Raw genomic sequence first — 22,857 nt, forward strand, 5'->3', positions numbered from 1 at the left:
TTGCTGCAACAGCTGATGTTGGCCAGTTGTTCTGAAGATAGCAACATTTCAAATAAGTTGTAGATAAAGTTAGGAACACCAACCTAAATAACTTCAGTGGGGTGTGTCAGTGTGACTGTAGAAGAATATGCACATAGTCTTAACTTTGTGAACAGTAATAGCATTAGCATTAGCATTAGTAGAGGCATACGATGCAAGAAAGCAAGCTTATTCAGCATCAGCCCAAAAAAAAAAAAAAAACCCTCTCCCATTTCACCCCTCCGTTCGTTCGAAATACCTGTCCAGTTGAGCTTTAAATTTGTTTAGGCTATCAACTTCAACAACAAGTGATGGAAGTCGGTTCCACCAACCAACCACCCGCTGGCCAAAGGCAAATTTCCGCACATCTATCCGACATCCGTCCTTCCTCAATTTGAATTTATGCCCTCTGAGGTGATTATTCCGAGAAAGATGAAGAATCCCATTGGCATTGAGCATGCTCAAACCATTCAAGGCCTTATACACCTCTATCAGATCACCTCGCCGGTGCCTAGTCTCCAGACTCTGTAATTTGCAAAACTTAAGCCTTTCTTCGTAAGAGCAACCCTTTGTTCCATTTACTAATCTTGTTGCCCTTCTCTGTACCCGTTCCAGCAGCTCTACATCCTTCTTGAAATGAGGCCTCCAGACCTGTATACAGTACTCAAGATGTGGCCTAACCATTGCCTTATACAAGGGAATAATCACCTCCTTATCCCTGCTAGAAAAATTCCTGTATATCATTGACAAGACACCATGAGCTACTCTTGCAGCTCGTCTGCACTGCTCAGAGAACTTCATATCTCCCTGCACAATTACTCCCAGGTCCTTTTCATTCTCCACCACTGTCAGTGTGGTACCGCAGAGTTGATACGTTGCTCTGGGGTTACTGTTTCCCATATGCAGTACTTTACATTTGTCAATGTTAAACTTCATTTGCCACCTCTCAGCCCATCTGTTCAACCTTTCCAGATCCTGTTGCAGCAGCATAGCGTCAGTAGTGTCCTTGACGACCCTGCCAACCTTTGTATCATCTGCAAACTTGGACATTAAACTTGATATCCCATCATCAATATCATTCATAAACACCGAAAACAACAACGGACCCAACACTGAACCCTGAGGAACTCCACTAATAACATTAGTCCACGTTGAGCAGTGTCCATTGATTACCACTCTCTGTCTTCTGCCACTCAACCATCCCCTTATCCATAGCAGCAATTTGCCTCCAATGCCACACTGCTCCAATTTGTGCAGCAGTCTTCCATGTGCAACAGTATCAAAAGCCTTTCTAAGATCCAAATATATAATATCAAAGTTATTCCCTGCATCCAGTTCTTTTGTGACTACATCATAGTATCCAATCAAATTGGTCAGGCAAGACCTGCCCTTAACAAAACCATGCTGCGTCTGAGCTATAACTGAATTCTTGTCTAGATGATCCTGCAGTGCTTCTTTAACCAGTGCCTCCATTAATTTACCTGGAACAGAAGTTAAACTAACAGGTCTATAATATCAGAAGTGCTGTTAATAAAATGGCTGGATTTGAAATCCTGCCCAGACACGATAGGAGGGAGTATATGATGAGAGCCCTGTCGATCAATTCAGCCCTGGAAAGATTGTGCAAGGCTCAAGGGGTAGAATTTTTTTCAGCCTGGTCTGTACTTGTTAACAGGAGAGACTGCTTCTACAGGGATGGGATACACTTAAATAGAAAGTGTGCAAGAATGTTTGCTGATCCTATCGAGGCAGTGTTAGGTGGGTCAGAAAACTGCTAGATTGCGGGGATACAAAGACTACTAGATTAACAGTAGCCACTGGCAGAGGTAAAAGTAATTCTTGCACTGCTTCTGTTGGAATGAGCAGAAGCCTGGAAAACAAGATGCAGGATATTTCAGAGACTGCTGGGAATCATTGCGGTACAAATAAACACATGGGTTGTGTTAGGGTAGCTAAGAAAAAGAACAGGTGCATGTATACTTGCGTGTACACCAATGCTAGGAGTTTGGTAAATAAATTTGATGAATTTGAGGTATTGCTCAAAGCATCACAGGCGGATATTATTGGGATATCAGAGACGTGGTGTCACACAGATATAAGTAATGCAGAACTGGAATTTGGGGAGTACAACGTCTACAGAAAGGATAGACAGGATAGGAAGGGAGGAGGGGTTATGCTATTAGTTAAGAAACACATAAAATCCAAGGAAGTGAAGCCAGTCGACATCGCTGGACAGTGCAGTGTCGAGTCAGTTTGGTGTGACATAAGCATTGGGAGATCAAAATTGAGAGTAGGAGTGTGCTTTAGCCTAATGACTCTGATGAGTATAATAAGAAACTGTACAGGGAAATAGAGTGGGCCAGTAAATCAGAGAGTCTTATAATGGGGGATTTTAATTTCCCAGATATTGATGGAATTTGTGGGTTGGTCCCTCACACACTAGCAAGGCTTTTGTGGATTTATTGGATGATTGTTTTCTAAATCAGCATGTTCGGGAGGCAACTAGAGGGAGCAGTACTCTTGATTTGATTATCAGTAGTGATTCTTCATGCATTAAGAATCTGCAGATACAGGAACCACTAGGTGGTAGTGATCACAGTGTGCTGAAGTGGGATTTGCTCAAGGAGGTAACTACCATCAGGGGTAAAGGGAAGGATTATTGCTTTCGTAAAGGCGAGTACGATGGTCTGAGACAGTATTTAATTCTATACAGTGGGACCAACTGATGATGTTACCAACAGCAAACTCAAAATGGGAAGCATTCAAAGAACTTATCTTGGAAGCTAATAGGCTTTACATACCAACTAACAAATATTGTTCAAGGTTCAGGCGTAAATGGATGTCAGATGAACTAATGAGACATATGGCAGAGAAGAAAAATGCATGGGATACATATAAATTAACATGTGACACAGAAGCCTATGATAGCTATAAGTTGACCTGTAACCAAGTTACAAAGGAGGTTAGGCAGGCGAAGGCAGATTACGAGAAATCTTTGGCAAGGGATGCAAAGAAAAACAGCAAGGAGTTCTTTACTTATGTAAACTCTAGAAGGAAGGGGATAAATCAGATTGGTCCACTTGATATCGATGGTTCAACTGTTCATGATCCTGCTCAGGTAGCTAACAAACTAAATCAATATTTTGCATCTACATTCACACATGAGGAGTCATTCAGGAACGGGAATGCCATAGATGAAGTAAACACTGGCAGTGAGCTAGATGATCTTGAAATAAGTGAGAGTAAAGTGGAGGAGAAATTGTTGAAGATAAATACAAGAAAGGCACCTGTGCTGGATGGGATCTATCCAGTTATATTAAAGGAGGCAGCAAAGGAAGTAAGCAATCCATTAGCCATAATTATGAGAGCTTTCTTGGACTCAGGGGAGGTACCCACAGACTGGAGATGTGCAAATGTAACCCCAATTCACAAAGGAGGATCGAAGGGCGACACAAGTAATTATAGACCTGTGAGTTTAACTTCTGTTCCAGGAAAATTAATGGAAGCACTGGTTAAAGAAGCACTGCTGTATCATCTTGACAAGAATTCAGTTATAGCTCAGACACAGCATGGTTTTGTTAAGGGAAGGTCTTGCCTGACCAATTTGATTGGATACTATGATGTAGTCACAAAAGAATTGGATGCAGGGAATAACTTTGATAATATGTATTTGGATCTTAGAAAGGCTTTTGATACTGTTGTGGGGAGGTACCCACAGACTGGAGATGTGCAAATGTAACCCCAATTCACAAAGGAGGATCGAAGGGCGACACAAGTAATTATAGACCTGTGAGTTTAACTTCTGTTCCAGGAAAATTAATGGAAGCACTGGTTAAAGAAGCACTGATGGATCATCTTGACAAGAATTCAGTTATAGCTCAGACACAGCATGGTTTTGTTAAGGGAAGGTCTTGCCTGACCAATTTGATTGGATACTATGATGTAGTCACAAAAGAATTGGATGCAGGGAATAACTTTGATAATATATATTTGGATCTTAGAAAGGCTTTTGATACTGTTGCACATGGAAGACTGCTGCACAAATTGGAGGAGTGTGGAATTGGTGGAAAATTGTTGCTATGGGTAAAGGGATGGTTGGGTGGCAGAAGACAGGGAGTGGTAATTAATGGACACTGCGCATCGTGAACTAATGTTATTAGTGGAGTCCCTCAGGGTTCAGTGTTGTTCATCATTTCAAGAAGGATGTAGAGCTGCTGGAACGAGTACAGAGAAGGGCAACAAGGTTAGTGAACGGAACAAAGGGTTGCTCTTACGAAGAAAGGCTTAAGTTTTGCAAATTGCAGTGTCTGGAGACTAGGCACCGGCGAGGTGATCTGATAGAGGTGTACAAAGCCTTGAATGGTTTGAGCATTCAAGCACTCAATTCTGATGGGATAATGCCTCTTGCTCAGAATAATCACCTGAGAGGGCATAAGAGGCTATGTGAGTGCAAATGAGCCATATGAAATTAGTGATTTCAAAATTAGAAGACCGTTCATTAGAAAAACTTTCAAGCATAAAGGCAAGTAAGCTCTCAGAATTGATGGCATGTACCCAGTAATTCTGAGGGAGGCTGCAAGGGAGTATATTGAACTATTGTGGTTAATTATGAGAGCATATTTAAACTTGGGAGAGATTCCTTTGAATTGGAGAAGTGCCAACATATTGCCAATACGTTAAGGTAAGAGTGAAGTCAGTAACTGGAGACCGGTTGGGCTGACTTCAATGGTAGGGAAAATCTTCAAGGCAGTGATTAAGAATGCAATCCAGAGACACGTATCATTACCATTAGTAGTGGCATGCAATGCAAGAAAGCAAGTTTATACAGCATCAGCCAAACAAAAAAAAAAGCCCATTTCACTTATTCATTCCCTCCAATAGTTTGTATAGTTCTTCCTTGAATTTATTTAAGTTATCAACTTCTATAACAACAGATGGAAGTTTGTTTCAGCAATCAACCACCAGCTGGCTAAATGCAAAACTTCTGCGCATCTATTCTGCAACTGTCCTTTCTCAGTTTGAATTTGTGCCCTCTCGTGTGTGGTTTGAGCAAGAGGAAGAATCCCATCAGCATTAAGCTTGCTCGATCCATTCAAAGCCTTAAACACCACAATCAGAATCACCTCATAGATGCTTAGTCTCCAGATGCTGCAATTTGCAGAACTGAAGCCTTTCTTCGGAAGAATTTAGCTCACCGACCTTATTGCCCTTCCCTGTACTCGTTCCAGCAGCTGCACATCTTTCCTGAAATGAGGCCTCCTGACCTGTATGTAGTAGTCAATATTAGGCCTGACCATTACCGTGTACAATGGGATAATCACTTCCTTATCCCTGCTACAAAATGTGTTTATATCATTGACAAGACCCCATGAGCTCTCCTGGCAGCTTGTCTGCATTACCCAGAGATCTCCATTTCTGACTATACAATTACCTCCAAATCTGTTTCATTTTCCGCTACCCCCTGAATGTAGTACTATACAGTTGGTACGTTACTATGAGGTTAATGCTACCCATATGCAGTGCTCTGCATTTATCAGTGTTAAACTTCAATTGCCATTTCTCAGCCCATCTGCCTAACTTTTCTAGAACCTGTTGCAGTAGCATATTGTCATTACTCTCATTAACCACCCCGCCAACCTTTGTATCATCTAGAAACTTGGACATTAAGCCTGATATGCCTTCATCAATATCATTGATAAATATAGAAAACAAAACTGGTCCAAACACCAAATCCCCAGGGGACTCCACTAATAATATAGTTTTGTCAAAGAAAAATCATGTTTACCTAACCTAGTAAGCTATTTTGACACAGTTGCTCTTGAGTTACAACATAGTTTATTTGGATTTTAGCAAAGCATTTGACTCAGTCCCTCATAAGAGGTTACTGTATAAGCCGGGTGCCTCCATAGCCAGGTGGGAAGGAGCAGCAGTGCGTAGCACATGCTTCTTGATTAGACCGGGGGTTCGAGCCTGTCACCACCAAATACGGAGGATGCGGAAAAATCAGGGAATGACCACCGCATATTCCCGGAGCAATATGGCCTTAGCTGCTAATGCTCCTAAAACCCAAACAACAACAACAATTGTATAAGCCAGAACATGTTGGGAAAGATTCTAAGTTGGTTTTCTGGGTGGCTGCAGGGCATATAGCAGAGGGTGGTGATTAATGGATATTATTCAGATTGGTGTAACATTAGGAGTGGTGTCTCCCAAGGATCGGTTCTTGGACCACTGTTGTTTTTGATTTTATAAATGACATTGATGAAGGGATAGAAGGCATGATGTCAAAATTTGCATACAACATAAAGATTAATAGAGTTGTTTGTGATCAGTGCCAAGCAATGCACCTTCAGGATGACTTGACCAGACTTCCAAAATGGTCAAAAAAGTGGTAGCTATGTTTTAATTCAGAAAAACGCAAGGTTACACTTTCACTTGGGGAAACAACAACCCCAAAATTGGGGGCATAAATGCACATTACAGGAGAAGGGATTTCAGACTAGATTATAGGAAGTTTTCTTTTAACAAACGAATCATTGATTGCTGGAACAAATTGCCTTCGCAGGTAGTTGAGGCTAACAGTTTGAATAAATTCAAAGGCCAGCTGGATAGTTTGCTATATGAGGAGGGAAGTACATAATTTGTATTTTACCTCTCTTTTTTTTTTTTTTTTTTGACTAGTGCAACAAAAGCTTTGCATTATATGGTGAATACTGTTGGTATTTCAAGAGGACAACGGATGTCCACTTCTTGGGTCATGCTCACATTCATCTTTGAACTGCTTATACCATTCAAGCACACTGGTAAGACAATGTTTCCTCACCATAAATAGTTTTAACAATTCATACATTTCTGCTGCAAACGATTTTCCCAGTTTAAAGCAAAATTTGATATTTGTTCGTTGCTCCATTGCAAAATTGTGAAGTGAAATGTTAACGAAACTGGTGAAATGTTAACAAAATACTAATGAAACTGGTTGTTACTTGCAACCTGTCACCCTACTGGACAATCTCTGTTCTACCGTCTGTTGGAGGAAGTTTGAACTGTAATTTACTAGCTCCATTTATTTTCAAACTCATCAAACATGACCATAACAGCACCAGTCTGGGTACTTTGCCACATATCGTATGTGTTCAGAATTAATATTGCAACCATAAGAAGTATTTTAGTTTAAAAAAGTTGTTTTATACATTGAAATAGCTACTTGTGTGGTGATACTTTCAGGTAAATCTTCCTTGATCATTGCTCTCATGAGGTTAGCAGAATTAGATACTGGATCAATAACAATAGACGGAATTAATATTGGTAACTTAGGTCTTTGTGATTTAAGGTCTGCCATCTCCATCATACCACAAGACCCTGTATTGTTTGAGGGAACTGTGAGGTGAGGATTTTATTTTACTAAAGTATTGTGTTAATGTTCCTTTCAGGTAAATCTGGTAAACATATTTTTGCTGATTTTTTTGCTAACTTTGTACATAAAACCAGCAGTAAAAGTTGATCAGTTTGGTATATTTGTGAAACTGTTATAAACTTCTTGACAAAATTACCTTTAACTCTTTCAGTAGTATGTATGTAGATTTGTTTTTCACATGCAGACCCTGAGGAGTTCATGTGTAGATCCACATTTTTAAGGTAATTTTTTTTGTAAAGAAATTTTTCAAGTATGTGCTGCCACTTCTTATCCATGTTTTCCAATTAATTGCAGACACATTTTATAATAGATGGCAGCATGAAATTTCATTTAAATTTGGAGATCTCCCCTGTTGACCTCAGTTGTCTAGTTTGGGTTTACAAAAGCTCAGCTTGAAAAATTTTTGTGCATAATTCAGATCCAAATTTGATAAAACTGAATCAAATAATACTTAAATAGATGTGGAGGATATTTTTGCATCAAAAAAGTAATGAATGGGTTTAATTAAATTTTTTTTCCCTTTTTTGTTGTTTTCTGGTTTGATTTTTAAAAGTAATTTTACTCTTGTGTTGGGCATTAGTCAAGGTAAAAACACATAAATAATTTAAAATATTTGTATTTTATTTTTATTATTCACTTTTATTCATTTTTACAAAATTTCACAAAATACTCCATAGAACCTGTCACTATGAGAATTCACTGGGGGATTGCACCCATATGTGGCAAACTTACTGCTGAAAAGGTTACCCTGCCTCATGTTTCCTTTCCTCAGCAGCTGTGCACTAGGTTATTCTCTGCTTTAATCCTAACACTACAAACTCATCAAATTTTTCTAATTCTATACACTTTATTTATCACTCACTTTTCATTTTTTAAAAGACTGCTTGGTGACATGAGTTTAAATCTTTAACTGGTGATTAACACACAATATATATTTTTCCAAGAGTTTCATCAAACCAGTGACCAATGCTGCTGGGTTAAGAAATAACCATTAATTACTGATAAACAGACTTCAGAAATGAAACAGATGTGTCATTTTCTTTTATTTAAACAAATTTTTGAACACAGCATTTCTATCATTTTTCTTTGATTACTGTTGAGAACTCTCTAATTTGCAGCTGTGCTATAAAATTTTAAGATTTATGTGTATATATCACCCAGTACAACTACAAGGTGATTAACACATAGTAGATATTTTGCCAAGAGCTAAATTTTCAAATGAAAAGAAACAAAAAAAAAAAAAAAAACCTTTGAATCCTTATAAGGTAAATTCTTCTTGTGGGATAGCAACAAGGTTCCTATCAGAAAACTATGAGGAAAAATATCCTATCAGAAAAACTCGAGCATCACTGCAGCAAAGAAACTCAGAACAGAAGCAGAATCAGGACCTATACATAGATTCCTGATTATACATTCTAACACCAAGACACCATTGAAAAAATGCCTCCCTGTTTCATACAGAAGGGTTTAAAGGGATTGGCAGGCACACCCAAGTCAATTAAGAGACTTTGTTCTGGAGATTTTTTAATTAAAATCAAAAATGAAAGACATTAGCAGTTCCCTGTAGCAATTGCTCTTTGAGGAATATCAGTCACTATAATGTAAAATACTCAATTGAAGGGCATCCAACCTTTTTTGGCTGTGGACCAAAACAGATAAAATGCTGAAGTTTACAGGTGGCATGAGTTCTCAAGGGCAGTGGGTCACAGGCCATAAAAACAGTTCCTTACCACTAATTATGCATTTTCAAAATAGGATTTAATTTATATTGACCAGTGTTTAATTTTTATAGGTTATTTTTTTTTATATTTAATAATTAAATGCAAAATCCGACACTATTATTACACAACACTAATAACATTCTGATTACATGATTGTAATAATATTGTTAAATATTGAGGAAGATACATAAAACATTAGAAACCAATACAGAAAAAATTTAATATTACTAAAAACAAATATTCTCTTGTCAGTGTAAAACTATATTTTGTGACACTAGTTTTAAACTTGGGTTGTGAGGAAGGAAATAGCAAAACAGCCAAAATGGCTGTAGGCTGCACAATATGGAGGATTATGGACTCCCCAATGACAATTTATCATGAGGTGTTAAGAAGATCCCACCTTGTAGAATCTTCTTGATGTGTCAGAGTAGGATCTCTGCCTAATGGAGATGCCAAAATTTTACCTTAGTAACTGTAGGATCAAAAACGTTCTTTAAAGGGCATCATATTTTTCTTTTTTCATATTTTCTTACCTGTAACAATAAATTGTGCATATGATAAAATATGAAAAAAGCAAAATATGATGTGCTTTAAAGAACATTTTTGAACCTCTTATTTATTTAACAGCTGAACTAACAATTTAGTAAAGGTGATAATACTCCATTAGACAATAATTTAGAAGAAAACTTGTGGGGGGACTGAAACTGTTAAACTATAGTTTTTTTTTTATTTATTTTAATTCCATCTAATAATAGTAATAGTATTTACCATGTAGTGCAAGGAAGCCTGTGGCTTCCTTGCACTACATTTTAAATACTATAAAAAAAAACCAGTAGATAAGAAAGTACAAATTATATGCTTCCCTCCTCACACTGGTAACTATCCAGTTGGCCTTTGAATTTATTCAAACTGTCAGCCCCAACTAACTTGTTCCAGCAATCAATAACTCGCTGGCTAAAAGAAAACTTCCTAAAATCGCATCTAAACCTCAACCCCTCTAATTTGAATTGATGACCCCTAGTTCTCAAATTCTTTATAACAGTGAGAATTCCACTTTTCATTTTTCTAATCCCTCTCAGAGCCTTATAAACCTCAATCAGGTCATCTCTGAGATGTTTGGTTGCCAAGCTCTGTAGTCCATATACTTGGAGCCTTTCTTCATACAGTCATCCTTCTGCTGATCTCACCATTCAAGTTGCCTACACAATATTCTATATATGTGGTATCACAATTGCCTTATACAGTGGGATTATAACCTTCCCATCACTACAGGATAACTTTCGATAAATCATCGATAGGACACCATGGGCTTTTCTGGCTGCCTGTTTACACTGTTCACAAAACTTTATCTGCCCGTATCATAATCCCCAGATCCCTTTCCTCCTCCACTGTTTTTAATTCAGCCCACCAAGTGTATAATTTATTTGTGGGTTGGTATTCCTCAAGTGTAAGACATTTAGCAGCATTAAAACATAGCTGCCACTTCTCTCATCATCTTTGAAGTCTGTTCAAGTTATCAAGGAGCATTACCTCTAAGATTTTTCCTACCACTGAAGTCAGACTAACCGATCTGTAGTAACCAACTTCACTCTTAGAACCATTTTTATGTATTGGCAATACATTTGTACTTCTTCAATCCAAAGGAATCTCCCTTGAGTCCAGAGATGGTCTAGTAACTAACCTTAATATTTCAGTTCACTCCCTCACACTCTCCCTCTAAACTGCAGGGTTTATGCCATCAACTCCAGAAACCTTACTCGTCTTTATGCTCAAAAGTTTTTCTAATAAACAATCATCTGTAATTAGGCCATCACTAATTTCATATGCTCAACTTGCTCAGCTTTTTCTCAATATGAAGGGTCTTTTGTCAGTAAAGACTGATGCAAAACATCTATTCAATTCATTCGCAACATCAACTGGGTTATCTAAGATTTTCCCAGTGCACAATGGTCCAATGCGATTAGCTTTCTTCTTTGATGTATTCACATACATGAAAAATTCCTTGTCATCATTCTTTGCTCTCTTAGCCAATGCTTTCTCATATGAAGCTTGGCTTCCCTGACCTTATTTGCTGTACTATTACAGATCAACTTGTACCTGTTGTAGACTTCAGTACTTTTCATTGCTCTGTAACTGTCCCATGCTATCTTTTTCTACTCTATTTGACCAGCCAGTTCTGTGGTCATCCACTTCAGCATCCTCCTCCTGCAGTATTTTCTTAATGGTATGTGTGTTCATGGCTTCTGTGATTTTACTTTAAAAGTATTCCATAATTCAAATGTATTCATCCTCACTCTGCAATCTGCCCAATTAATGTATGCCATATAGCACCTTAATCTGCCAAAGTCCCCTCTTCTGAAGTTAAAACTCATGCCTTTATCTTTAACTACTGCAACATCTTTCTTTATCTTCCAACTGATGATTGCATGATCACTGCCTGACAATGGTTACTGTACTTTGAGCCCTGTGATGTCATCTGATTCATGAGTAATGATGAGGTCAAGAATATTATCACCCCTACTATTTTCCTCTAATATTCTGGTACAAATAATAATCATCTTGTTTATTTTAAAAAGTTTTTCCCCATGGTGAGTTTCCCTCCCACTTATTCTAATCAATCTGGGGCAGATTATAGTCACCCATAATAAGACATTCACGCTTGCTTGACCATTCCATCTGCATGTAAAGACTCTCATCATATTCTTCACAATCTTGTGGTCAGTAGATTACTTCCCCTCTCATTGTTCCTTTGCTTCCAACTAACTCACATCACACAGATTCTATGCTGGTAGATGTAACTTCAGACTGAGCAAGAGCTCTTTTCATGCTGCTTTTGATAAGAAATGTGACCCTTGCACCCCTTCTATCATCCCTGTCTTTCCTAAATCATGCTGTAGTGGAACTCATCATCACCAATTTCCTATTATATTAGCATTAGTTGTTTTAACCAGTAGTTCAAATTCAGCCATTTTATTGACAACATTCCTGACATTATTGTAGACACAGTTGAGACTAAGCCATCTTCTGCACTATCCTGACACATCCCTGGAAGTTATTTAGGTTTGTATCCCAAGCTTCATCTTCCCCCTCATTTCCAAAATTGCTACCCTCAGAACACCTTATCAACATTAGCTGTTGTGGCAACAAAGAAGAATTCATGAGGTGAGTGCAAGCATTACTTTGACCCACATCATCAGATAGACATGGACAGGTGTGCCCCTAACATTTGTAGGCCCCAGGGAAAGAGTACAGATGGAGGTCCACATAAATATTTAAAAGTTATAAATCAAGCTAACAAACTGTTAAATAAAATATGTACTATCCTCCTACCTTGACAGATATACCTTCTTAACGACAAAATCTAAAAATAACCTTGACGGATATAGCTTCATTCAGATATAACGACAGAATTGAAAAATGTGTAAAGCTATGGTTTATATATAACTGAAAGTTGGCAAAATATCAAAGATGGCTGAATTTAATTATAATTGCACATATCTGGGCATTCTTTTGATGGATTGGCGATGTTTGGATGAGTAATAAAATAAAGACATACGTAGTTCATAAATTATTATATTTTATTTATATTTATTATTATTATATTATATTTATTGCATTAAATTTATTTTTCTACCTTCATTTCAGCAGAATCACTAATTATGTTGTTATAATCAATATTTTAACATAATTTGTGTTCTGTTGACTGTAATGCCAAATTAGACAACCTTTCTTGAGTCATTGTAGTTCTTGGATAATTTTTTTATTAATTTCATTTTGGAGAAACTTTGCTCTTCTGAAGCAGTAGCAACTGGAATTATCAATAAAATTCTAAAAGCAATACTTAGATTCGGAAATGAACCATGAATTTTATGTATCATGTTCAAACATTATAATGGGGTTGCATGTGATAAATTATTATTATTGCAAAAAATATTTTTATTTCATCATATAAATTGCTATCACTTATATCACAATTTTCACCATCCTTTAAATCAATATCTTTTAAATCAATATCCATACAATATTTCTTAAGTTCTTCTTTCAAAATTTTCTTTGTTAGGATATTATAAAGAAAACCAAAAATAGCAGTATGTTTCTCAATATGTTCAAATCACTCTTCAATCAAGACTATACCTTGATCTATAATGGATAGAAAATAGCCTTTATAGAAAAAAATTAGTTTCAAGGTTATTTATACATGAATATGCTCCTTCATAGTCATACAAACATTTTCCTTTCCTTGTTCTAATTTCCTTATATTATTGGTATGTCACTTTTGTTGCATATTTCACATGCAGTTTCTATCTATTTAGAAAAACTATTTTCTCTAAAATTTTTTAAAATGTTCTTTAATCCTTTTAAAAGTGAAATAGACAAACTTAGATCAGTTTGGGTTTTTTGTAAGCTTTTGCTAACATTATTAATAGCAAGCAACAGTTCATACCAAATAACTGTGGATAGTGCAAATTCAAACTTAATTTCATTTTCCGTCTAAGACCACAATTTGCTCTTCATTTGAGGATCTTCTGTTGTTTCGCTTAACTCTTCTAGTGCATCTTGTATCTTGTCTAAATTAAATCTAATTGCTTTAACAGCATTTAGTCAGTATTCTATTCCCATCATGTGTCTGAGAGTGGTTGTAAGGTCAGATTTGATATGTGTTTTATCAAGAAGTTCCATTTTTTGGCAGATTCAGACAATATTGTATATAATCTTTGAATTGTTCCAAAGAATGCTATCGGCACAGTTGAGGCCCTGTCTCCTAGTAACAAATTCAAACTATGTGTCATACATGCCACAAAGAATGTTTCTGGATTTTCAGCAAAAATTCTGGATTGTACACTTTTTTCTTTACCAGTCATGTTAACGCCATTATCATACACTTTGCCCTTGACAATCTTAAATCAATGCCTAAAATTGAAAGTTGTTTTTTCAACTTCTGAGTTCAAAGACAAATTATTTTGTTACTACTGTTACATGTTTCACAACTAATCTTCAAAAAAGGCTGAATAAACAGCATACAATTGATAGTATTCAACAAATACAGTAAACATAATGACAAAATCAAATATAGAACATTGGCATGATCTTAAAAGAATAACATTATGGCTTGGCACACCCAGGATCCCGAGCTGGATATCATTCTCTCTCTCTCTCTCTCTCTCTCTCTCTCTCTCTCTCTCTCTCTCTCTCTCTCTCTCTCTCTCTCTCTCTCTCTCTTAGGATAACTCAGAAATTTTTTTTGGCTGGTGCAGCATAAGCCTCAGGCTTCCTTGTTTGCACTGTTTGGCTAATAATAATAATAATGTGGCCAATTTAGCCAAAGCATAATGATGCTTTTCGTGGCACTAACAGCACAATATTTACAGAAAACAATGGAAAAAATTTAATGGGTAATAAAGTGAGAGAAGTCATACGTAAAATAAAAAAAAGTAAATATTGCTTAGTTCAACTAGATTGTACCAGGGACAAAAGTCATGTTGAACAACTAACATTTATTATACGTATTGGTGAACTGCCAGAAGAAGAAAACAAGGAAGTTGAAATTAATGAACATTTCATTGGTTTTGCATCTATTGTAAAAAAAAGTACAGTCAGTCCTCGTATAACACGTGTTTGCACTACACGAATTCGATCATACACGATTTATAAATAGGGGAACGATATCTCATATAACACAAACCGAATTGGCTTATGCACGATTTGCCTTTGTGTTTACAAGAAATAACAGTCGAACGCAGAATCACCCCAACCGAACGCAACACGATAGAAATGAAGAGAAGATTCTGAAAATGTATTTATGTTTTTTATATCAGTGAAGGGGAAACACATTTCACCATAATAACGTAAAAACCGACAAAATTCCAGCTATCGGTATAATCGCAAATGCAATTAGATCGAGTTTACTACCAGTTTATAACAGATTCCACTAGCAGAAACGCAACTGGAAATTGTTTTTATTGTTTTAGCATTAGCATAAGTAGAGGCATTTGATGCAAGAAAGCAAGCTTATGCAGCATTAGCCAAAAAAAAATAAAGTAAAATAAATAAATAAAAAATAATCACTTCACCCCTCTGTTCGTTCGAAATACCTGTCCAGCTGAGCCTTAAACTTATTTAGGCTATCAACTTCCACGACAAGGGATGGAAGTCTGTTCCACCTACCAACCACCCTCTAGCTAAAGGCAAATTTCCGCACATCTATCCTACATCTGTCTTTCCTCAATTTGAATTTGTGCCCTCTCAGGTGATTATTCTGAGCAAGAGGAAGAATCCCATCAGCATTGAGCATGCTCAAACCATTCAGGGCTTTGTACACCTCTATCAGATCACCTCGCTAGTGCCTAGTCTCCAGACACTGTAATTCGCAAAACTTAAGCCTTTCTACGTAAGAGCACCCCTTTGTTCCATTCACTAATCTTGTTGCCCTTCTCCGTACTCGTTCCAGCAGCTCTACATCCTTCTTGAAATGAGGCCTCCAGGCCTGTATACAGTATTCTAGGTGTGGCCTGACCATAGCCTTATACAAGGGAATAATCACCTCCTTATCCCTGCTAGAAAAATTCCAATATATCATTGATGACAATACACCATGAGCTACTCTTGCAGCCCGTCTGCACTGCTCAGAGAACTTCATATCTGCCTGCACAACCACCCCCAGGTCCCTTTCATTCCCTACCACTGTCAGTGTAGTACCACAGAGTTGATATGTTGCTCTGGGGTTGCTGTTTCCCATATGTAGTACTTTACATTTGTCAATGTTAAACTTCATTTGCCACCTCTCAGCCCATCTGCTCAACCTTTCCAGATCCTGTTGCAGCAGCATAGTGTCAGTAGTGTCCTTGACAACCCTGCCAACCTGTATTGTCTGCAAACTTGGACATTAAGCTTGATATACCATGATCAATATCATTTATAAATACAGAAAACAATAAAGGACCGAATACTGAACCCTGAGGAATACTGAGGGACTCCACTAATAACATTAGTCCACGATGAGCAGTGTCCATTGATTACCACTCTCTGTCTTCTCCCCCTCAACCACCCCTTTATCCATAGCAGCAATTTGCCTCCAATGCCACACTGCTCCAATTTGTGCAGCAGTCTTCCATGTGCAACAGTATCAAAAGCCTTTCTAAGATCCAAGTATATAATATCAAAGTTATTCTCTGCATCCAGTTCTTTTGTGACTGCATCATAGTATCCAATCAAATTGGTCAGGCAAGACTTCCACTTAACAAAACCATGCTGTGTCTGAGCTATAACTAAAGTCTTGTCTAGATGATCCTGCAGTGCTTCTTTAACCAGTGCCTCCATTAATTTTCCGGGAACAGAAGTTAAACTCACAGGTCTATAATTACTTGTGTCAGCCTTTGATACTCCTTTGTGAATTGGGGTCACATTTGCACATCTCCAGTCCGTGGGTACCTCCCCTGAGTCCAAGGAAGCTCTCATAATTATGGCTAAGGGTTTGCTTACTTCCTTTGCTTGGAGCAATATGGCCTTAGTTGCTAATGCTCCTAAAAACCAAATAACAAACAGACTTCCTTTGCTGCCTCCTTTAATATAACTGGATCGATCCCATCCACTCCAGGTGCCTTTCTTGTGTTTATCTTCAACAATTTTTCCTCCACTTTACTCTCAGTTATTACAAGATTCTCTAGCTTACTGCCAGAGTTGAATACACCTCTGGCATTCCCCTCGCTGAATAACTCCTCATGTGTGAATGTCGATGCAAAATATTCATTTAGTTTGTTAGCTACCTGAGCAGGATCATCAACAGTTGTTGTCAACATCTGTGTCACGTGTTAATTTGTATGTATCCCATGCATTTTTCTTCTCTGCCATATGTCTCATTAGTTCATCTGACATCCATTTAGGCCTAAACCTTTACATACCAACTAAGAAATATTGGACAATATTTCTTATTTGGTATGGAAAGCCTAGTAGCTTCCAAGATAAGTTCTTTGAATGCTTCCCATTTTGAATTTGCTGTTGGTAACATCATCAGTTGATCCCACTGTATAGAATTTAAATAATGTCTCAGTCCATCGTAGTCTCCTTTACGAAAGCAATACCCCTTCCCTTTACCCCTAATGGTAGTTACCTCTTTGAGTAAATCCCACTTCAGAACACTGTGATCACTGCCACCTAGTGGTTAATTTATCTGCAGATTCTTAATGCATGAAGAATCACTACTGATAATCAAATCAAGAGTATTGCTCCCTTTAGTTGCCTCCCGAACATGCTGATGTAGAAAACAATCATCCAATAAATCCACAAAAGCCTTGCTAGTGTGTGAGTGACCAGCCCCCAAATTCCAGTCAATATCTGGGAAATTAAAATCCCCCATTATAAGACTCTCTGATTTACTGGCCCACTCTATTTCTCTGTACAGTTTCTTATTATACTCATCAGAGTCATTAGGCCTATAGCTAGCACACTCCTACTCTCAATTTTGATCTCCCAATGCTTATGTCACACCAAACTGACTCGACACTGCACTGTCCGGCGATGTCGACTAGCTTCACTTCCTTGTATTTTATGTGATTCTTAACTAATAGCATAACCCCTCCTCCCTTCCTATCCTGTCTATTCTTTCTGTAGACATTGTACTCCCCAAATTCCAGTTCTGCATTCTTTATATCTGTGTGACACCATGTCTCTGAAATCCCAACAATATCTGCCTTTGATGTTTTGAGCAATACCTCAAATTCATCAAATTTATTTACTAAACTCCTAGCATTGGTGTACACGTAAGTATACATGCACCTGCTCTTTCTCTTAGCCACCCTAACACAACCCATGTGTTTACTTGTACCTCCATGATTCCCAGCAGTCTCTGAAATATCCTGCATCTTATTTTCCAGGCTGCTGCTCATTCCAATAGAGGCAGTGCAAGAATCACTTTCTCCTCTGCCAGTGGCTACTGTTAATCTATTAGTCCTTGTATCCCACCAATCTAGCAGTTTTCCGACCCACCTAATGCCTCAATGGCATCAGCAAACATTCTTGCACCCTATCTATTTAAAGTGTGCTATTTGAAATGTTCTATTTGAAATGTGCTTTAGTAAAATGTGAGGTGTTAATAGTGTATCTCTGCCTTTACGGTGTTGTTTATTCAGTTGCTACACGCGCGCAGCTTTGTTTATGTGTATCAAGCATGCCTCGTTTTGTAATTGTTCTTTATTCCCTACAAATGAGTAAAATACTTAAAAGGTGTGAAAAGGAACCGTCCTGGTGAAGACACTGCAGATTCAGAGAGAAAAAGAAAAGAAATATCGATAAACAGAGGCGGACTGGGTCAAAAATTCTTACCCGGGAAAATTTATAGTGGCCTCATACTATGGTTTATGGCCAAAATCATACCGGCCTCCGGCCCACCGGGGTTTCCCCGGTAAGGCTTATGGCCAGTCCACTTCTGTCGATAGAGAAAAAATATGAAATTGTGAAAGGCTTTAAGCGAAATGAAAGACCATGTGATATTGCACGTGCTACAGACCTAAATGAGCTAATGCCGAGAATTACAAAGAATGCAGAGAAAATAAAACAACTTTCATTAGCATTAGCATTAGTAGAGGCATTTGATGCAAGAAAGCAAGCTTATGCAGCATCAGCCAAAAAAAAAAAAAAAAAAGTAACATAAATAAATAAAAATAACCACTTCCACTTCACCCCTCTGTTCGTTCGAAATACCTGTCCAGCTGAGCCTTAAACTTATTTAGGCTATCAAATTCCACGACAAGGGATGGAAGTCTGTTCCACCTACCAACCACCCGCTGGCTAAAGGCAAATTTCCGCACATCTATCCTACATCTGTCTTTCCTCAATTTGAATTTATGCCCTCTCAGGTGATTATTCTGAGCAAGAGGAAGAATCCCATCAGCATTGAGCATGCTCAAACAATTCAAGGCTTTGTACACCTCTATCAGATCACCTCGCTGGTGCCTAGTTTCCAGACACTGTAATTCGCAAAACTTAAGCCTTTCTTCGTAAGAGCACCCCTTTGTCCCATTCACCAATCTAGTTGCCCTTCTCTGTACTCGTTCCAGCAGCTCTACATCCTTCTTGAAATGAGGCCTCCAGGCCTGTATACAGTACTCTAGGTGTGGCCTCACCATTGCCTTATACAAGGGAATAATCACCTCCTTATCCCTGCTAGAAAAATTCCTATATATCATTGACAATACACCATGAGCTACTCTTGCAGCCCGTCTGCACTGCTCAGAGAACTTCATATCTGCCTGCACAACCACCCCCAGGTCCTTTTCACTCTCTACCACTGTCAGTGTAGTACCACACAGTTGATACGTTGCTCTGGGGTTGCTGTTTCCCATATGTAGTACTTTACATTTGTCAATGTTAAACTTCATTTGCCACCTCGAAGCCCATCTGCTCAACCTTTCCAAATCCTGTTGCAGCAGCATAGTGTCAGTAGTGTCCTTGACAACCCTGCCAACCTTCGTATCGTCTGCAAACTTGGACATTAAGCCTGATATACCATCATCAATATCATTTATAAATACAGAAAACAATAAAGGACCCAACACTGAACCCTGAGGGACTCCACTAATAACATTAGTCCACGATGAGCAGTGTCCATTGATTACCACACTCTGTCTTCTCCCTCTCAACCACCCCTTTATCCATAGCAGCAATTTGCCTCCAATGCCACACTGCTCCAATTTGTGCAGCAGTCTTCCATGTGCAACAGTATCAAAAGCCTTTCTAAGATCCAAGTATATAATATCAAAGTTATTCCCTGCATCCAGTTCTTTTGTGACTGCATCATAGTATCCAATCAAATTGGTCAGGCAAGACTTACCCTTAACAAAACCATGCTGTGTCCTAGCTATAACTGAAGTCTTGTCTAGATGATCCTGCAGTGCTTCTTTAACCAGTGCCTCCATTAATTTTCCGGGAACAGAAGTTAAACTCACAGGTCTATAATTACTTGTGTCAGCCTTTGATCCCCCTTTGTGAATTGGGGTCACATTTGCACATCTCCAGTCCATGGGTACCTCCCCTGAGTCCAAGGAAGCTCTCATAATTATGGCTAAGGGTTTGCTTACTTCCTTTGCTGCCTCCTTTAATATAACTGGATAGATCCCATCCACCCCAGGTGCCTTTCTTGTGTTTATCTTCAACAATTTCTCCTCCACTTTGCTCTCAGTTATTACAAGATTCTCTAGCTTACTGCTAGAGTTGAATACACCTCTGGCATTCCCCTCGCTGAATAACTCCTCATGTGTGAATGTCGATGCAAAATATTCATTTAGTTTGTTAGCTACCTGAGCAGGGTCATCAACAGTTGACCCATCGATCTCAAGTGGACCAATCTGATTCATCCCCTTCCTTCTAGAGTTTACATAAGTAAAGAACTCTTTGCTGTTTTTCTTCGCATCCCTTGCCAAGGATCTCTTGTAATCTGCCTTCGCCTGCCTAACCTCCTTTGTAACTTGATTACAGATCAACTTGTATCTATCATAGGCGTCTGTGTCACGTGTTAATTTGTATGTATCCCATGCATTTTTCTTCTCTGCCATATGCCTCATTAGTTCATCTGACATCCATTTAGGCCTAAACCTTGAACAATATTTCTTAGTTGGTATGTAAAGCCTAGTAGCTTCCAAGATAAGTTCTTTGAATGCTTCCCATTTTGAATTTGCTGTTGGCAAAATCATCAGTTGATCCCACTGTATAGAATTTAAATACTGTCTCAGTCCATTGTAGTCGCCTTTACGAAAGCAATACCCCTTCCCTTTACCCCTAATGGTAGTTACCTCTTTGAGTAACTCCCACTTCAGCACACTGTGATCACTGCCACCTAGTGGTTCATTTATCTGCAGATTCTTAATGCATGAAGAATCACTACTGATAATCAAATCAAGAGTATTACTCCCGCTAGTTGCCTCCCGAACATGCTGATGTAGAAAACAATCATCCAATAAATCCACAAAAGCCTTGCTACTGTGTGAGTGACCAGCCCCCAAATTCCAGTCAATATCTGGGAAATTAAAATCCCCCATTATAAGACTCTCTGATTTACTGGCCCACTCTATTTCTCCGAACAGTTTCTTATTATACTCATCAGAGTCATTAGGCCTATAGCACACTCCTACTCTCAATTTTGATCTCCCAATGCTTATGTTACACCAAACTGACTCGACACTGCACTGTCCAGCGATGTCGACTGGCTTCACTTCCTTGGATTTTATGTGTTTTTTAACTAATAGCATAACCCCTCTTTCCTTCCTATCCTGTCTATCCTTCCTGTTGACGTTGTACTCCCCATATTCCAGTTCTGCATTCCTTATATCTGTGTGACACCACGTCTGTGAAATCCCCACAATATCTGCCTTTGATGTTTTGAGCAATACCTCAAATTCATCAAATTTATTTACTAAACTCCTATCATTGGTGTACACACAAGTATACATGCACCTGTTCTTTTTCTTAGCTACCCTAACACAACCCATGTGTTTACTTGTACCCCAATGATTCCCAGCAGTCTCTGAAATATCCTGCATCTTATTTTCCAGGCTGCGGCTCATTCCAATAGAAGCAGTGCAAGAATCACTTTCACCTCTGCCAGTGGCTACTGTTAATCTAGTAGTCTTTGTATCCCCCCAATCTAGCAGTTTTCCAACCCACCTAACACTGCCTCGATAGCATCAGCAAACATTCTTGCACCCTTTCTATTTAAGTGTATCCCATCCCTGTAGAAGCAATCTCTCCTGTTAACAAGTACAGACCAGGCTGAAAAAAATTCTACCCCTTGAGCCCTGCACAATCTTTCCAGGGCCGAATTGATTGACAGGGCTCTCATCATATACTCCCTCCTATCGTGTGTGGGCAGAATTGCAGACACTTTCAATTTCAACCCTAATTCACGGCTTTTTTTCATCAATGACCTGTACTTGTCAAGTAATTCCGCCGGTCTCCTGCTCTTAATATCATTAGTATTAATGATATTAAGAGCAGGAACAACTCAAAGTGTAATTAAAATCCATTAGATTAAGACACAAAGAATTGGAAGAGATGGAACGGCTGTCATCTGTTTGGATAGAAAATCAAACAAAAAACAAGTTTGCTTACGATAGAAGCTACAGCATTAGCAATATTTTATTACGTAATAGTCATAATAAAATACTTATGTATTTTATTACAATTATTTATTGTGTTTCGTAATGTTTTGGTTACAAATGTGTGTTCAATCTTGGGTGGTCAGCACCTAACCCTGTTTTTCCCATAGGGCCTGTTGTTTATATTGCACGATTTTGCATTGCACGAGAGTTTCTAGGAACACAACTATCGTGCTATACGAGGACTGACTGTACAGGTTTTGACTTAAGTGAAGTCTCGAGTTAATCCACAAGGCATATAATCCCTTCTGTCATGTCTGGGCCGAATTGCAGACATATCTCTCAAACAAGAAAATATTTCATCACATTTTATCTTATCTTAGACAATAAAGAATTTCAACTTTTGTCTTCTCATATAAATCTGTTGGACAGCACTTTTGTGGTCAAAAAAACTTCTGTCGTCATTTTGCTTTTACTCCTGTTCAGAATTTCTTGCCAAATGATGACATCAGTGACTTCTATTGTGGCAATTGTTTGAGGATTTCACAAATAAACACCATCTCATAAACTCTGAAAATTATCTCTCAACTCATCTAAGTTGCATACTATTCCAGATAGC

The 22,857-nt window shown here is 38.2% G+C and overlaps 1 protein-coding gene across 1 annotated transcript in view; it reads left to right on the forward strand.

The window, feature by feature from the left end:
* LOC150091500 (ATP-binding cassette sub-family C member 5-like) overlaps positions 1–22,857 on the forward strand; it is a 177,500-nt gene that overhangs the window by 79,104 nt on the left and 75,539 nt on the right. Inside the window, exon 5 of the mRNA XM_090384200.1 lies at positions 7,243–7,402. Within this exon, the coding sequence (XP_090240326.1) occupies positions 7,243–7,402 (160 nt within the window). The remainder of the gene's footprint in view (positions 1–7,242; positions 7,403–22,857) is intronic.

Source organism: Mastigoproctus giganteus, chromosome 1, assembly GCF_048544385.1.
Source record: "Mastigoproctus giganteus isolate SK-2022 chromosome 1, ASM4854438v1, whole genome shotgun sequence".
NCBI classification, from domain to species: Eukaryota; Metazoa; Arthropoda; class Arachnida; order Uropygi; family Thelyphonidae; genus Mastigoproctus; species Mastigoproctus giganteus.